The following is a 19119-nucleotide window of genomic DNA, read 5'->3' on the forward strand; positions in this document are numbered from 1 at the left end:
TCAAATATTCCTTAAACCCACATATAACCTAAAAACTCACAGCTTCAAGTGATTTTCTTTGTTGATGTAGCCATGTTAGGTATACGTAGCCAGTCAATTTGAACCCCAGTTCATTTCCATACTCGTACTCATTTTGAAACATAATGTCTGTGTGAACTAATATCCCCACAAATATTTTTTGTGAAATATTTTGGATGAAATCATCCCAGTTGGGTTAAATACTTATTATTCAAAAACTGTAGGTTTGAATATTGAACTAATCTCACAGCTTTCTTAAGTTTGGTCCCCATCCACTCTAGTCTGTTTTTACGCTTAACTATTGAAATAGAGTGTAAGGGATCAGACTAGGCTTTAATAGCATTATCAATTTTCAAAAGCTTTAGAAAAATTATACAATTTTAGGTCACTTGAGTAAACTCAGATGACATATTGCTATTGGTCTGCGTCCGTTGTAGTCCGTCGATGTTAACAATTGAATATTTTTAACTAAATTCTATAACTGAAAGGTGAAGATAACGAACAGCGATCAATCTACGATTCGAATAACAGAATTCTTTTCAAATTTAGTATGAAGCACACAAATTTACAATAAACCTTCCTGACATAGTGCATATTCAAGTTTGTTAAAATCATTTCCCGGGAGGTATGGTGTGGTAACAATAGGGGATCAAAGTTTTATATGCTCATATATTTAAAGGAAAAATCTTTAAAGATATCTCTTGAACTATTTAAGCTAGAGCTTTCATATCTTGTAAAAACAATTTTTATGGCAAAAGAAATCTGACCTATTCAGTGTGTCCTGAACTACATAGCGTTTAAGGTAAAACTTATACGGTACCAATTTTGATGCACCAGATGCGCATTTCGACAAATAATGTCTCTTCAGTGGTTGGCGTGGGTTCGAATCCTGCTTGCACCGGTAAGTGAGAAAGTTTCCCAGTTTACTTTCGGAAGGTCAGTGGTCTCTTCCCAGGTACATTCTATCTGGGTTCCCTCTTCCGCCAATAAAAACTGGGCACCACCAGATAACTGAAAAATTGTTGAGTGTGGCGGAAAACAGCTAAAACAATCAATCATATTATGTTCTTTGACCTTGTGACCCTGAACTCTGAGTTTGACCTACTTTTAATAAAGTATAACTTATTAAGTATATCCAGGACTATTTTAGATAGGGCTTTCATGTATTGTTTATAGATTACTTATGACAAGGTCTTTCATATCATTCCAAGACCTATGACTTCATACCTTGGTCTTATCCAGAACAGCAATATCATGCTTGTCATATCTTTGTGTTATATGATTTCATTTTAGTAATGTTGTGTTCTTTAGAGGTAGGTTTGGGTCACATTATTCATGAGAATAAAGATTGATAAAATAGCATTTAAAAATCAAAACAGCAGGGCCAAGGTGACTCAGGTGAGCGATGTGGCCCCTGGGACTCTTGTTGATTTTGATATTTGTACAGATATCGTTTGTATGAGAAATGGAACTCTTTTTTTTCTTTTACAAATACATATATTATCATATGGATCCATCTGTGTTGATTATTTAATCAAAGGACTACATTCAATGTATTAAATGCAAATTTATTGATATGTCTGTGGTTGAATTACTCATGTATGTATACATTTTTTTGACACATGCAATTACATATATAATGTATATATATATATATATATATATATATATATATATATATATATATATATACTAATTGTACATATAACATCTCCTGTAATATAATAAAATATATGACTGAGAATAAAAGACCTGCTGTTTTCATTGCTACCATGGAACATTAAAAGATTAGAATAATTCAAATATCTTAATGAATTCTGTAATATATGAATTTGATATTTGTATACAATTGCCTCACTGGTGTTCAATGTGAACTTTGGTTTATCATTTCAGTTTGCTCTTTATATCAAATCAAAATTTAAGACAAATAAGGAATTATTTCCGAAATTGGTTAATATGGTACATTGTAGTAAAATAATCAAGAGTTTATTCATATGAGATAGCTAAATTCCAAATAGATAACCAGTGACTGATTCTTAATTGTCAACATTTTCACCAAACAGTTTAGAAATTACCCCGGTACATACTATTGGGGGATTATACAATTCCTTAAAAAGTGACATATTTTTAAATATCACCTTTTCAAGGAGAAAAATCCCTTTAAGTATATGAATCCTATGAAGAAATTAAAAGAGAGGTGGCTATAGGTATATGCGACCCACCTGATCTTTATTTTTCTGCAACATATTGAAGTGTGTTTTTATCACTTGTCTGGTGAGATTCATTTGTGGCAAGAGCTGTTATGATGTCTCAGTCAGAAAGCACCAAAATCCACTAGGAATAGTTTTAGATCTATGGAGCGCCAAATTAACAAACTCAAATATTTGAAGATATCTTTAATTATTTGAAGATATTATCAATTCATTTCATGGACGCAATCAAAGATCTCTTCAAATAATTAATATCTTCAATTCTGCATTATATATATATTGCGAGCATGAATTGAATTATTGATATCATTATTTATTCTGCTGAATTGATGCACGCAATAATTTAATTGTTGCTCTCCTCAAATGAATTATAATTTAATGATACCAACAATAGAATTAATGCATTGCTACAATTCAATTGAAGAGAGCAATAATTCATTAATGCTAACATCACTTAATGTTCACAATAATTGAATTATTGCTCTCTTCTATTGAATTAATGTTATCATTAATTAAATTGATGCATGGACTAATTATTTTAGAGAGATTATCTAATTGAGATATAATCTTCAATTCAAGATATCCACAATTGAATGATTTCTTTAATTGAATTGTTGCTCTTTAAAAAAAAATGATGGCGCATTAATTGCTTATGAAATAGCCTTGTATATATAATTAAAAAGATCCTCCATTTAATTAAAAGAGATAATCAAGTCATTCATACAGAGCTCTAAATTAATTTTTGCGAGCAATATTTCCACCACATGGATGTGCGCATCAATTGAATTAATGAGAGTGATAATTGATTTGATGCGCGTATATTATTGGACTTCAATTTGAGCTTATGTAAAACATTAATAAGATTTTAAAAATCAACCTGGTGAATTTGTATTATAAATGTCATGAGAGGACACGTCCAGTTTTTCAACAAAAACAGAAGGTAATATATTCCCTTGAATTTGCAATTGCTCATCTCTGTCCTCAGATCGGCAGGGAAAGGAGTGGGGGTCCAAATCACTTTTATGAGGGAGATTATTTCTCATTCGAAGGCGCGAATTGCCAATGTTCAGGGAATGTTTTAAATCTCTACTTGCCTTTCGAGACTGAACTAAGTTCATCAATAAAACTTACAAATATGTAACTTGAATTTTACCTTTCGTTATAATAGTTCAATTTATGCACAATGTACCAGGTTCAATTGTCGGTGTGTTTCAGACGTGGTTAATGAGGGGGGGGGGGGGTCCAACACGTAACACGTTTAGGGAAGGGCGTAATGAGTGCCAAAGGCACGAAATCTCTAAACAAAAATATCTAAGATGAAGCAAAATCGTGATTTTTGGGGGTTCTCTATTACAATTTTGTCCTCATATTTCAAGGTGAGATGATAGTCAAAATTGACATAATGTGCATGTACATATCATAAACATGTAGATATTTTTGTAACAGTATATAAAGGAACCGGGAACAAATCCTGATTCTAAAGTTATGTTATATAAACTGGTGTTATAAACCGGATTTTCAAAGAATTTATGGTTTTTGCAACGTTTGATTGAAGTTTTCTGTAAGGTCACATCTATGTAGTTACATATATAAACAGAATGTTCATGAAAATGTTCCCTTTTAGAGTGGAATTAAGATATCGCGTAACATTTCTTTACAAAGATATCTAATTTTTATTCATGTCAAAAGTCAACAAAAAACTTAAAGTGATACAACAAATGTATATAACTATGAATACTTGTTTTAGATCTTTTAGGCACTGTATTACAGAATTTTGATTTTATTTATCATACTTTTTGGTCGAATTACTACAAAGTCTGGCCCGTACAGCATGCATTGGCAAACGAGGGAGTCTATAATCATAGAAGTATATATATATATATATATATATATATATATAATAATGATGATTATCATAAGTTATTATTACATTAAAAGTCATCATTACGGACACCACTACCTCTCCCCCGACCGGTCGCGGTAGCTCAATGGGAGAGAGTTCGCTTCGTAACCGGGAGGTCGTGAGTTCAAGCATCGTTCATGCGTCAAACCTAAGACGTTAAAATTGGTAGTGTTAATTGCTCCTTCGCCAAACGCTCGACATTTAGAAGTGAGAATCACGGATCTTTTGGATGTGACCTTATAAACGTATATCCCTTGTCGTACATGTAGTAGGTGTTGGCACGATATTTCAAAGAACCCTCACTGCTACGACCCTGAACCCTATGGATACATTGGATAGGTCTAAATTCGTGGTACTCCGCTTAAAGCTGGTTACGTCTCAATATGAATAAAATATTCTCGACGGGACGTAAAATATATAATCAATCATCCAATCAATACTACCCCCCCCCTTTATTTTTTATTTTCTTGCGGCGATAATTTCAACGAAATGTGTGGATTCCCTGTCTATCCCATCCCAATTTCGATTTATGTCATCGTTTCACGCTTTTTTGTAAGCTTTAGAGATTTGGCCTTATTTATTTAGCGTGGTGAGAATGATTGTTTGGATGTTTCAGAGTGTTTGATTGCCCGTGTGTATCAGAGTGTTTAGCTGGCTGCGTGTATCAGAGTATTTAATTGGCCATGTGAGTGAGAGTGTTCAATTACACGTGTGTATCAGAGTGTTCATTTGCCCGTGTGTGCCAGAGTGTTCAATTGCCTGTGTGTAAAGGAAAGTGTTCAATTGACCGTGTGTAAAGGAATGTGTTCAATTGCCTGTGTGTAAAGGAAAGTGTTCAATTGACCGTGTGTAAAGGAATGTGTTCAATTGCCTGTGTGTAAAGGAAAGTGTTCAATTGCCCGTGTGTAAAGGAAAGTGTTCAATTGCCCGTGTGTAAAGGAAAGTGTTCAATTGCCCGTGTGTAAAGGAAAGTGTTCAATTGCCCGTGTGTAAAGGAAAGTGTTCAATTGCCCGTGTGTAAAGGAAAGTGTTCAATTGCCTGTGTGTAAAGGAAAGTGTTCAATTGACCGTGTGTAAAGGAAAGTGTTCACTTGATAAGCAAAAATTCAAGGAGTGAATAAAACGATATTTCACAAATTTCGACCGCAGCAATGTCTTCTATGTTGTTTTTAGTACCAAATAGTAAATTTTCGTACTAAAATACCAATAACTGTAGAAGTGTTCAGTTGCAGGTGGGAAGTTAAGGTGTTCATTTGACACGCGTTACACGTATGTGTGTGTGTGTGTGTGTGTGTGGTTGATGTACACTTTTTGAGGGGGATGAGGGTCTCAAAAGTGTACTTTTTGCACACTTTAGAAAATGGTTGACAATTATGGATGACCCCTAAGGAAAGTGTTCAATTGACCGTGTGTAAAGGAAAGTGTTCACTTGATAAGCAAAAATTCAAGGAGTGAATAAAACTCTATTTCACAAATTTCGACCGCAGAAACGTTTTCTATGTTGTTTTTAGTACCAAATAGTAAATTTTCGTACTAAAATACCAATAACTGTAGAAGTGTTCAGTTACAGGTGGGAAGTTAGGTGTTCATTTGACACGCGTTACACGTATGTGTGTATGTGTGTGTTAAAATCGTTAGACCTGTCCTTAAGTGTTCAAGGGTTCTCATTTGTCATAATTTGGCTGATACCAACTTGCTAATATCTGTAAAGTACTTGAGACCTGTAAAATATCTGGCAACAGAACATGATGAATGTACATACTTACACAAGTGGTCTTCACTTCTCAACCAACATATTTCTGCCAAGTCCCTTCTGTTGGCGAACAAAGCCCAAAGAAGGATATCTGATATATCGGTATCCTTAACGTCCTCATTTCCGCCGGAGTTGTTCTTTGGGTTGGAGTTGTTTCCCTTCTCTTTAAGGTAGTGCAGACGATAAATGCAATATAAATGAATGAGAATTTAGTTTCAACAAGAATATTAGTAAAGCTGACGGATGGATGGTCCCCGAAATACATCTAACTAATGAATTACTTCATTGAAGGAATGACTCGCACAATGATCAATAACTGTTGAAATATTGGGAAAAGAAAGGTGTTTCTTTCATGAAAGGTGAAGATCAAGCTCATAATTCCTATAAGCAATACCAAATTAAGAGTTTGGAAACACGGGCCCCTAGATATACCAGATATGTGTCATCATATGTCTAGGCGGAGTAAGCATCCCCTGTCGACCGGTCACACCCACCGTGAAACCTATATCTTGTTCAGGTAAACGGACTTATTCGTAGTCAAAATCAGTGGACCAAGAACGGCCTTACAATCGATTGAAACAAGTCACACATCATTTCACCCAATGATAGGTTGTATTGGAGAACTAGATTGTTATAACGACCATATGATGCACAAAGTACTAACTTAAAATGAGACTATTGAAACCTCCGTACCATCAACTTGTTTGTCAGTAGCATGCCTCGATTTGAGAACTGATCATATGCAGAACAAGCCTTTGTGCATCGAATCAGATTTAAACAATAAAACACGATATGCAGGGGATAATGGAATGTTGCTTAAAAAATATGGGAAGTTGACGATGGAGAGGCTGAAATCATTCAGTTTATACATGAGATATATGTTGAGTGATGTTGATCTTAATATTTGAGGCATTTCCCCCTCAGATAAGATATATGTTCTGATTGAACTTGACATTTCCAAAATGATTTTAAGAAACCTTTTTTCCAATTGATTAATAATTGTTGAAATATTGCTTCAATTAAGTTTTTTCTCTAGACATTTATATGTTCTGAGTAACTTTGACCTTTCCAAAATGACATTCGATAACCTTTGTCTGAAAGATATTTATGTATTACTTTTTAATGTGATATATGATTAATACGTGTTTAAAAACTTATGATAGAAAGAACGTATTTATTTATATAAGGTAGATATTCCAAGTGACCTTAAATGTTTCCATAGGCTCCTGTCTCAAGTAATATTTTGTGATTAATTACAATCAATTTCTCATGAACGATTTATAATATCAAAAACGGTTAAAATAAGGAACTTGCATATGTTCTGAGTGACCTTGACATTTTCAAAATAACCTTGCGAGTCCTTGACCCAAACGTCATTGTCTCAGAAAGAATTTGTAATCGATAATATCCGTTTCAGATTTAAAATGTGTGTGAGATATGAGCTCGGAGGGATGTAATGATCGAGAGAAGGATGGAGAGATATGACGGTGAGTATTTGTTATCCCGATCTTTTTTAGGAGCATAACAATATACCGAGAAATATAGTTATGTAAACGACTACGATAATTCGATGAATAGAACAAGAGGCCCATGGACCACATCACTCATCTGAGTAACTATGGCTTATACCGCTAATATATACGCATGTAAAACTTTGATCCCCTTCCTTTTCCATAATTTTCACAAACTTAAATATGCACTGCGTCAGGAAGCTGTCATGCAAAGAAGTTGCCTTGACCAATTTTTTCTCAAAGGAAGGTTGTTATATATATATATATATATATATATATATATATATATATATATATATATATACATATACATTCGCTCTCGATGATCCCATTTTGTGCCCCCAACCTACCATCAGGGTCATGATTTTGAAATCTTGAGTGGGGTTAGATGATAATTTTACAAACTTTGATATGCACTATATCAGAGAGTTGCCATGTAGAACTTTTATTTCCAGGTGGTTCTTTAGAAAAATGTTTTACGGAAAAGTTTTCTAAACATATACCAAATAAACACTATAAATTTGATCAACTGTGGTTTGTGATGTTGCATATTTTGCCTATTTTTTCCAGACGTTGTACATACATATTTGAAATAAGAGAAGTTCGATTTGTTTGAAGCAAGTGTTATCAACGTTTTTTTTTTAAATAAACAGATGATGAGAAAGTGTAGATATAAACCTTGATTTAAACAGTGTGCAGACAATCGTCAATTGGCAAACCGTTTAATGTTATTAACATATTGCATATTCAATCAGAAGGAATAATCATCTTAACTATACATATATAATGACATGTCTTCTTACCATCATACTTCAGCAGTTTGCGACATAACTCTCTAGCGGATTTCCCTACTCCCGATCCCTGATTAGCCTTATTATTGCTACTCACATCTTCCTTCCTTTTGGCTTCCTCTTTGGGGAACAATTTCTTTGTTAATTTTTTATCAATTAGCTGAAATAAAAATTCGTTGCTGAATATCATTGCAGAAATATACAATGCAAGATCGCAATGATAACTGTCATTCATATGTCGATTCGATATATACCAGCGAGCACGAAATAAAAAACACCACATAATCGTCCACTTCTGCTTCATACTTAGATATTTTATTGAAAGTAGATATTCACGATAAACTAACAACTAAGCTTTATGGCAAACGAGATGATTTCGATTTCTGCATCGTCAACATCCCGTATTTTTGTAGCAATATTCCATTATCACCTGCATATGGTGTTTATAAATATCATCTAATTCGATACACAAAAGCTTGTTCTGCGTATGATCATGTTACCAAGTGACCTAGTGACCCAAAATTGAATAGGGGTTATGTACTAAGATACGTTAGCTTTCATTAGGAACCCCATAAAGAAAGGTGGCTTCTAATATCATGTCTGTCTTTGAGACAACTGACAACTGTGCAAATCAAAATGCCCATCTTCTATCAAGGCGAATTAAGGTTGATCACTACCACTTGAAATATCTTTTTTGTTAAATCAGCACAAAATGATTTAATCATGAAGGATATGATGATACGTCATAAGTATACATGTCAAAAAGGCAGAAAATCTGTAATTTTGGATATAAATTACATCATTTTCAAAAATCAATTCATTAGATATAACAAACAGCCTATGGCAGATTTGAACTCATGATTAACTCCCCAATGCTTTATTTACTGAGCCATCATTCGATTCAAACAATTTCATAAAACATTCAAATTGCTAACTTGTGACGTTGTGTCATAAGGATATAAGCCTTGTTGTAGTGAGGTATCTCAAATATCTTGTAGATGAAACATATTAGAAAGATTATTTTAATAATATACATAAGTTTTAAAAATCCATAAGAATCAAAGCTGTCTAGATGTTTGAGGGGTGTTGAAGAATTACTGAAGTTGAAATAGATACAGTATAGTACTATATAAATTTCACCCAATCCCTGAAAATGTACAGAATGATTAGTTCATGTGATTGGTTTTTGTAGAGGATTTAATATGTAAAGTAAGGATAACGAACATGTGTAACATAATAAGAACATCATTGAAATGAAATGTATTTGACCTGTCATGTAAATGCGACATTAACATGACTTTCATCCATCTATTTCTGAAAAAGGAAACGACCTTGAATATGATCATTACTTTCATTAAATTTTATTCATATTAATTAAGTTTCACTCCTTCACTACAAGATTTATGTTTTTGGAGATAATAAAAAAACCTCTTATGTCAACTGAAAAAAGCCAACATTTCTATCCACAATTTTTAACAACCTTAAATCTGTCACTATGTGTATTATAAATGACATACAAAGCATTTTGAGACGATAAATCATTTTTTTTTTAGAAAATCCTTGCACTATATGACTAATGACAATGAGGCATAAAATAAAAATTGCCGTGTTTCTGCTAACCCAACCTTTTTTAGATTATACCTTGTACTCTAGAATTTAAAAAAAATATTGTTAACGAGATTTTTCAATAAACATTGTTTTGAACTACTTGTATATGCAAGGTATATACATTGCATTCAATCTGTAATGATATCAAAACATGCATATGAATGCACAAATCGCGATGGGGGAGTGTTAAACGATATACAACAAACCAACCAAACCACCCATATTATACCTGGATTCTTCTGTTAGGACCTTATGAATAATATTGATATTATACAATTCGTACGCATATCATTTTTATGCAAACCTTCAAAATCCCATATATGTGCAGACACCCCTCATCTTCACAACCCTTACAGGTTATTGTCTGAAAGTAAAATCAAAGCGTATATAAATGAATAGTTCTGAATTTTGACGCACTGATGACTGTATCAAGTGCAGTATAACGGGTGGTTGATAGGCGGGCTGAGACTGTATGGTAGTCCTCATTGTTGATGGTTAGCATGTGTTTTGTGGTTGTTTTCCGTTCATTATAGCGGATGATGACTTTTGTATTGAATATATGCCTCATACAGCATTCCATGTTAAAGTATCATACAGTTTGAGCCGTGTTTTGTTTTCAGGCATTGTCCTTTGAAATTAATTTGATTTACCTGAGGCAGTCCTATTTTGAAGGATGTAAGTACTGAGATAGTTTGGTTTAAATTCCAATTGTAGTATCAGATTGTTAACTAATAACGGACGGTAAAAGGTAATATTTAGACTTAACGAGCAAAGGAATAACGTCACGTCAACGTTTTAATGATGACTATTATACATTTATTGCATGATAGTGAGGGAGATATGAAGATTTATTCACCCAAGAAAAATCATATTCCCCGAGGGCAACGCCCGAGGGGAATATGATTTTTCTTGGGTGAATAAATCATCATATCTCCCGAACATTAATGCAATAAATTGTTTATTATACCGAAAGAAAGCAAGACCACAAAATTGCATTTGAGATTGGAGTCCACTCATCTATACATTGTACATGTATGTAGCTGAGATTGCCCTAACGGTAACACCGCGCCTCAACGAATTAGAAGGTACAAACAGCGAAAAACAGTGATATGATAACCATTTTTTATTTTACCATTCTCCTTGAATGCTGATTTACTTGTTTGTTTTTGTATCAACCAAAATCAGGGGATTTAACTGTGTATCAGAGACCCGCATGTTTTGTGCCTTACGAATTATGGAAGTAGAATGACTCGGACTTATTGTGACGTCACAATACATTTCATCGTCTTTGACGTTAAATTTATGGAAAATGCACGAGGCTGCCCAAGCGGTAAATATGATAGGGAGATATGATGTTTGAGAGGGAGATATGAAGTTTCGTTATCCCTGGCATGTGACCGTCTAGACCAATCAGATTACGCGTTGCATAGAATTTTCATACTGAGGTATAATAATAGGTATAATAACTTTTGATAGATGTTAAGTACACTGTGATGACCTCATCTGCACAGTATAAAGGAGGTGGGCTGTGGTGTAATGTACTGAAACCGTTTCTAATTTTCATATCCCTTCTTCGAGATACAGATCATATGTTGACATTGTGGAGCGAAAGATATACTTGTAGAAATGAGATTTATTAAGATTATATACTTACACGACCATACAACTCGGCTAAATCGTTCACATTAAGTTTTACGTCTTGGTCCAGAAGTACTCTCACATAGTCACATCTGTTGGATCTCAGCGCCTCTAATAAAAGTATCTGAAATACAACAAAGTTATGTGAAGGAAAATAATTGCTGCCTTCCTCTTCCAAGATAATATTACAAAAACAAATAGAAATGCATAGTGTTCCACATTTAAAAGAAAGGCTGACGTAATGGTGATAAAATTATGCTGGGCTATTTTGATCTTTTAAGACTGTAATGTATAACATTTCTGTATCTTACATGGCCACAATCCTGCAGTAATTTGCACTCCACCAGTAACTGGTAACCAATAAAAAAGTACAGAGGCAATGACGAGGGCGTCGAGAAGGTCGATTTCATGACATTCATCCTGGGTTCTTTGTAATGGTCAAGAACTTGGGTCAACTGTTCTTTTGGCGGAGTGTCCAAATCAGGATTTAGCATTTTAAATGCAATAGATAATTTATTGTCAGTGTTATGTTGAGACCATCCTGTAGCGTAAACACTCCCCTCGCCGGAGTTTTCTGAAATGAACATGGCGATATATTAAGTTTACATAGGACAAAAATGAATACACTTTGTACAACAATCTTCATAGAAATATCCGAGTTATGCTATGGTTTTAGAAAGATAACCGCGATTAACCCGGGGCCTACACTGTTTTTTATTTCACAAATTTTGACATAACACAACAGAACATTTGTCATTTTATTTCTAACCACGTTCACACACTTTCACACTCACATTCATACATTACAGTAGTTACATGTACATACAGCGGATGTGACTGGTCATCAGGAGACGTTTACTCCTCCTAGGCACCTGATCCCATCTCTGGTGCGTCCAGGGGTCCGTGTTTGCCAAATTATTTATTTTGTATAGCTTATAGGACTTACGAGGTTGATCACTGTTCGTTATCTTTACCTCTCATATGTGTCTATTTAATTACGATTTTGATATATAACAGTTATGCGAATACAAATTTGTGATCAGGATCAATATATACATTATGTTAATTCGTACATGTATTGTCTATTTTCACAATCAAAGAGATAACTATTTCTTTGCTACATTGTATACAGCTGATTTTATTCATTTCGTTAATGTTTTTATACCTTATGTTCTTCATATGGTTTTGATTTAGACATGTGATGTGTTTGTCATTGGATATACTCATATATATTCCTTTTGTTCTAAAACCAATCTTTATTAAGGTTTCAAGAATGCTATAAGAGTGGACGAACTGTTTAGTTTCTGTCTACTATTTGAGGTATTTTCCTCCTTTTATTTTATTTGGTAATAAATTTATAGATTCTGAAAACAAGGAAAAGAATTTATAGGTATGCATTTTGCAAGTTTCAAAACATTTAGTTAATATCTTGAGCGTTTATAATAACATTGTACACTTTGAACAAGAGCTTCATAGAGTTACGATATAACCTCGAAACATGGTCACAAGGCAAAAAAAAATGGTATGAGTATAAGGCCTAGCCTTGAGGACATGCGAGACGATGTGGCCAAAAAATACTCGTCAATGAATATCTTTTTTCTTTTTACATGAAGCACCATCAGGATGTCCTGTACAATGTGTGTAAATTTCATGGCCATTTTTTAGGTATACAAGGGAGATAATAAGCTTTGAATTACCCCCCTTTTCGAAAATTGTGAATTTTACAAGATTATTCCGATTTTCAATTCAAAAAAAATAATTTGATGGAATTTTTATCTATATCTTTTACAATAATTTTTAGAATTTATGTAAAATATAAGATATATAATAATAAAATGCTTAAACATAACCATATAATAAGAAATTGGGAAAATTTAAGGATTTGGGGTTGAAATTGGTACTCAAAAACAGGGTAGTCCAGATACTAAACGAAGTACTTCTCAAAAACTTGTCAATGAATTTTTTTTTGCAAACACTGCGATTAAAAGCTATTCATATACCCAACTTCCTGTAGAAATATGAAGGGGTGAAGCTAATTGTGATTTTGAGGTAGGCGTCCTTGAAGTTATACATTGATATGTTCACTTGGGGTTAGGCTTGGCGAAATATTTGTTATTAACAACTTTCAAGCTTATATTCTTTTCATGTACACCTACTGTTAAAAGTAATGGGGGATGGGACAGTCTCAATTTAATTGCACTACAGAATTTAAAAAATAAAGCTCATTGTCAAAGACAGGGGGGGGGGGGGTCAACCTAATTATTCGTGCCTGTTTTGGAATACATTGTTAGAAACTATATTTGTTTTGAACCTATTGAAATATGTAGAATTTTCATAATTATGGAACAAAAATTGAGTTCATGGAAACAAATTAAAATTTATTCATTTTTAAATATACATGTATATATTAAACATGGCTTCGAACAAAACGTCTAGTCTAGCTCTAAACAATACGTCTTCTTTCAAACCACGGGTTAGGTCTAGTTAACGTCAATATGAGCTACTACTTCCTTTACCAGATCAAAAGCATATCTGCAGCCGTGATAGCTAGTGTCGCTTGACTCGATCGTCCCCATGCTATTTTTCAAGGTATTTATGTATCGCACATGTTGTGACTTTGCACCTTTTTCTTTTTCACACGTCTGCTTCTCGCATAAATTCCGACGTGTGTCATATGTTTTAAATTCCGACGTGTGTCATATGTTTTAAGTTAGTTGCCATTTCCGCAGCAGTGTTTCGTAAAGTTAGTAAAAATAATTTGGAATATGAAATAGTTTCAGAGATAAAGCGTACTTATATTTACATGAAATGCTTGCAAAAATTAAACATTCCTAGTATGGACGTTAATATTTGACCAAAAGTAACGATTGTCGTCATAAAGGGGGGGGGTATTTTTCGCAAACAAGGATCGATTATAAAAGCACCTGAAAGGTTTGTACGTTTCCCAAGCAAGATTCGGAGAAATGTGTGTCCAGTTCTAGTTTCACACTACTATAGTAAATATCAACAAACGATCATCATCTTACACTTGCAATGAGTCATTGTTTACAGACGGTTGACTTTCTTTTTGTAAATGCCTAGAGATGCAAATTGCATGTGCATGTAGGAGCGATTTCGATGACTTGTAGGCTATACTATCAAAATTATTGTGGCGCATACTATACATATATATAATATATGCAATGTATATATATGAAAAAGAGACTTGTAATCACTATGAAATAAAATGAAAATTATCATTTGACAAGAATTCAATCAACAGATTTACACAAAACACTTGATAGCGGTAGCAAATTACAACAAAATATGATGACATTTTCCCCGCGATACAACGTCGTGACGTACTTTTTTTATTATGACGTCGTATATAGTGTGTCTTTACAATACTGTGATTTTTCTCGGGAAGCTTAACTACGCTGCGTCCGGTTCTAAATTGATAATAAATTCGCAACCATCACGTGATCATCGTCCCGCATATCCTTAAGGGATTTATATTTAACATTCGAAACCCTGACCTTAAACAATTAAAACATAATGCTTAATTAATTTTCGTAAAATATCTCAAAGCTCAAGAGAACAAGGATAAAAAGCTGCTATCTAAATCAATTTATGACACAAGAAAGCAGACAACAAATACAAAAGATGTATCATTCATCAGTTAAAAATTGTGAGTAACGTAAAAAAATTGCTTTAAAAGGAAATTTGGGTCAAATTCAAAATTCAAGGACACGAGGTCAATCTGTTGTCAAGACTTTGTTGTATTTTTAGATACTTGTACCAGAGGCATTAAATGATATCGGTTGTTATAAGGGATCTATACACAGTAGGAAAGCCCTACCTTCATTAGCTCAGACGATATTGCCCAGTTTATAATTATTACAAAGAATACAACAATAAAAGTAGAGTAAACACGGACCGATGGATATACCAGAGGTGGGATCAGGTGGATAAGAGGATTAAGCATTATCTGTCAACCAGTCACACCCACCGTGAGCTCTATGTCTATGTCTATATCCGCAAATGTATTAATAACCACCGGTCGACCATCAAAACCAAAAGAATCACTGAGCCTGTTGGAGAACATTTCAACCTAGATGGCCACAAATGGGAAGACATAACTGTCGTGGTTATTCATCACAACCAAACCTGGAGCTCCACAGATGGAAAGAAAAAAAGAAGAAAAATTCTGGATGCACAGACTTAAGTCATTCCGTCCTAACAGCATGAACAAAATGATTGACTTTGCCAGAATGAACATTGGCTAAACCTATTCCTGATATGACAATGTTATTCTCCCTCTGATCAACGACAACGGTTTATTTCTCATAACTTTATTTTTCTTAAGGTATCTGCGTGCCGCCTCATATTACCAACGATGCATCGCCTTGCTTCACCAACTGGATGCATAGCAGTACCAGCACTGCCAACATCGTTGGCACTCATCAACAAGTTCTATTTTTAGCTTCTTACAAGTAACCAATAGTTTAGACATTACGCCAATTTCATTTACTATTATCTGAAATTTAGATTTTCAATAGTTTGATCTAGGGGAGAATACCACGATGTACGGATTAATTGTTTCACCTTTTGATCGACCAAGTCAGTTCGTCCATTAATGAATTTCACACTTTACCGACTGATATCAAAGTGACCAGACATGATGAGTTCACGCTCTGATTTTTATTCTTTTTTTGAGTTAATAACAGAGTCTGCAACATGTAATCCGCTGGAAAAGTGTTTATCTAGTTTTGTAGTATAGCTTTAGTGCTTATTGTTAATTATATTTGTGTTTTCTCCATAATGTAATCTTTTCCCGTCCTGACGAAGGGACAGGTTGTCCCGAAAATTTTACAATTCCAATTGTTCATGTCGTTGGTCATTCCAGTGCTTTATAAAAGGTCACGACACTGTTGGTTATTTAAACCTCAAATTTTCGACGCAACCCGCGTCTTTATCAAGATAGATATCTGTTTATGTAATATATGTACATGTATCTTGTTAAAGACGCGGGTTGCGTAAAAAAAATTGAGTTTTAAATAACCAACAGTGTCGTGGCCTTTTCAGTGCTTTTATAAAGTTCTTTACTGGCGTTGTATCTTCTCAGATCCGACACTTTAAGAAGAAAGTAGGGTGTTGTTGGGTTTTCGTGCTTATATTTATATTATATTTGAAAAATGCAACAATTTGTGTTGGTAGTTTGTTCGTGTAACGATCACAGTAGTTCAGATTTCAAAATACACTTATCATACATACTTTTCAGAGAATGCAGGTGCATGTCCAAATATCAGAAATAGTGATATCCTAAGAACTTACAAACAGTCGCTTACATTTTACAGAAATGCTAGAATAGAATAAATATCCGTGCATTGGGGCAATTTAAGGGCAGTTAAAGAATTCAAATTTGCCAATTAACCTTAAAATTCTGTATATTACTTCTATGAATGTGGCCTCAAAATTAAACGAAAGTAAAATACCTCATATCACCACACTGCGTGGGGAGTTCTTACAGTTAGTTCATATTTTTATAAAGAAAAGTAAGTCAAGTTAAATTATATAAGGGTTACAGAAGAGGGATATATTAATTTCAGTTAAATATGCAGGTCCATAATCTTTACGGGACGTAACCTACCTTCCTTGTTGCCTAGAATCTTCTCCATGGCCCAACAGCTAACAATTGCCTCGCCCACAATGTTTGAAAACATCAGAGGATCGTCATTGTTTACGTCAAAAAAGCTTAACTGTAATTGCAAGTGTATATACGGTATAGTTCTGCCAGGGTTATATAATTAGGATTATGTGCATTTTCAGACCAAAATGTCATAATTTCAGAAATATTTAATTCGTATTGATCTTAGATTTTCATTTGATCAAAGAAATATGGGCTGACATACAAAAATACAATAATGTAGGATGGTCATGTCTAGCACTGTTAAAGTGGCCGTTAGGAACTTTACTTCAATACACAATCTCATCAGTGTGTTTTCAGCAGTATGTGATGAACTTACCATCCTATATCAGAGATTCTCGATGAACAAGTCGACTTTCCTACTTAGGTACCCGAGATACAATTGAACGAAAAGAATGTCAACTCTACTGACATATTGTGACAATTAAAATCTACCCAACACAAACCCGGTCTTATATTACCATTTTGAAAATTAATGAATGGTTTTTATGAATAATAATCCGCCACGTCGAATAATTGACCAAAGACAAAATCAACGTCGATCATAATTTCCCAATTTTAAAATCACTTTTGTGAATGTGTATTCAATTGCAGTTTTTGTTCAGTGCGACAATTTAAGAACAGGATAATGAATACAAATGGTTTCGTCTCGCGACACACAATAATAAAAAAAATCACAATTTGAATGACAAACAGAAAACAACTACGTTGCAAGTAATGGTCTGATTTCCTGGACATTGGCAAATAGTGTAATTAAAGTAAACTCGGTAAAATGTTCTCGACTTGCATGTTATACTGACAAAAACTGCACGGACTAGACTCATACATTCCGATATCTGACACATAAGACAGCCTTCAACATATTTTGAAGATCTTTGTCATCACAAAACAGTTTGAACCACAAAGACGTTCTTGTGTTTATCCGGGTCATGTATCTGCACCTATTAGTAACTGTTCATTTCAAAACTTTCGAACAGTGACTTCTATAATTATAGAAAAAGGTCAAGAACGTCGCAAATATCTTATGAATATCGAATTTACAACTTCTTTGATGTCTCAGATCGTTGATCTCAGGTGTGATCATTCACTTAATGAGATGTATGTCACCACTATAATTATAAATCTTCATACAAGGGTGAATATAGACCTACTTAAAACTACATCATGTATACGTGTACCATAACAACTGTGAACACAGGTATGTATCGTTGTTTTCCAAAAGTGGTGTCTTATACTTTGCGTCTTATACTTGGACTGTCTCCAAAACTTTTAAACTTCAGTATTTTAATTCGTAATGTTTAGAGTCCTATTTAAGGGTGCCCGAAATATTTTCCACATGTTCACTATCGATTCGTGGATGGATGGGGGTCTTTTACTATTATATCACAACTTTCAAGCTCACTTTCTTTTTATTGGATGCTACTGTTAGAAACATAAAAGTAGTGGAGGGTACTCACCTAATACATGTTTACATCACAAATCAAAAAATACGAAAGAAAGAGTATCCCTCTGCCCCCTACCCCCATAGTAGCCTCAGCGAAACTCAACAAAAAAAAAAAAAGAAACATATACATATACATTTGTACATTATTTATATCTTAATATGGACATCATTTGTGAAGCTGCACTCAGATTTGGAAATGAACAAAAAGTCATTTAAACTTCTGAGCATCAATATTTTGCTTTCATATCATTGGATTAATGTATTCAATGAAAGGTGAAGATAACGAACAGTGATCAATCTCATAACTCCTATAAACAATACACAAAAGATAATTTGGCAAACACGGGCACCTGGACACACCAGATGTGGGATCAGCTGCTTAGGAGGGGTAAGCATCCCCGTCGCTAGCCCTATATCCTGATCAGGTAAATGGAGCAATCCGCAAAAGCAGTGTACCAAGAACGGCTTAACAATCGGTATGGAACACGTCAGAACACAATTGACCCAATGGTAGGTTGTATTGGCAAAGTAGATTGTCGTAGAGCAAGATATAGATA

General features: G+C 34.1%; 1 protein-coding gene across 1 annotated transcript in view; it reads right to left on the bottom strand.

The window, feature by feature from the left end:
* LOC130049728 (transient receptor potential cation channel subfamily M member 2-like) overlaps positions 1–19119 on the bottom strand; it is an 88413-nt gene that overhangs the window by 47980 nt on the left and 21314 nt on the right. Inside the window, exons 7-12 of the mRNA XM_056147677.1 lie at positions 17062–17170; positions 11744–12006; positions 11449–11556; positions 10099–10158; positions 8191–8346; positions 5898–6003 (exon numbers count right to left, since the gene is read on the bottom strand). Coding sequence (XP_056003652.1) covers positions 5898–6003; positions 8191–8346; positions 10099–10158; positions 11449–11556; positions 11744–12006; positions 17062–17170 — 802 coding nt within the window. The remainder of the gene's footprint in view (positions 1–5897; positions 6004–8190; positions 8347–10098; positions 10159–11448; positions 11557–11743; positions 12007–17061; positions 17171–19119) is intronic.

The sequence above is a fragment of the Ostrea edulis genome, chromosome 8 (genome assembly GCF_947568905.1).
Source record: "Ostrea edulis chromosome 8, xbOstEdul1.1, whole genome shotgun sequence".
NCBI classification, from domain to species: Eukaryota; Metazoa; Mollusca; class Bivalvia; order Ostreida; family Ostreidae; genus Ostrea; species Ostrea edulis.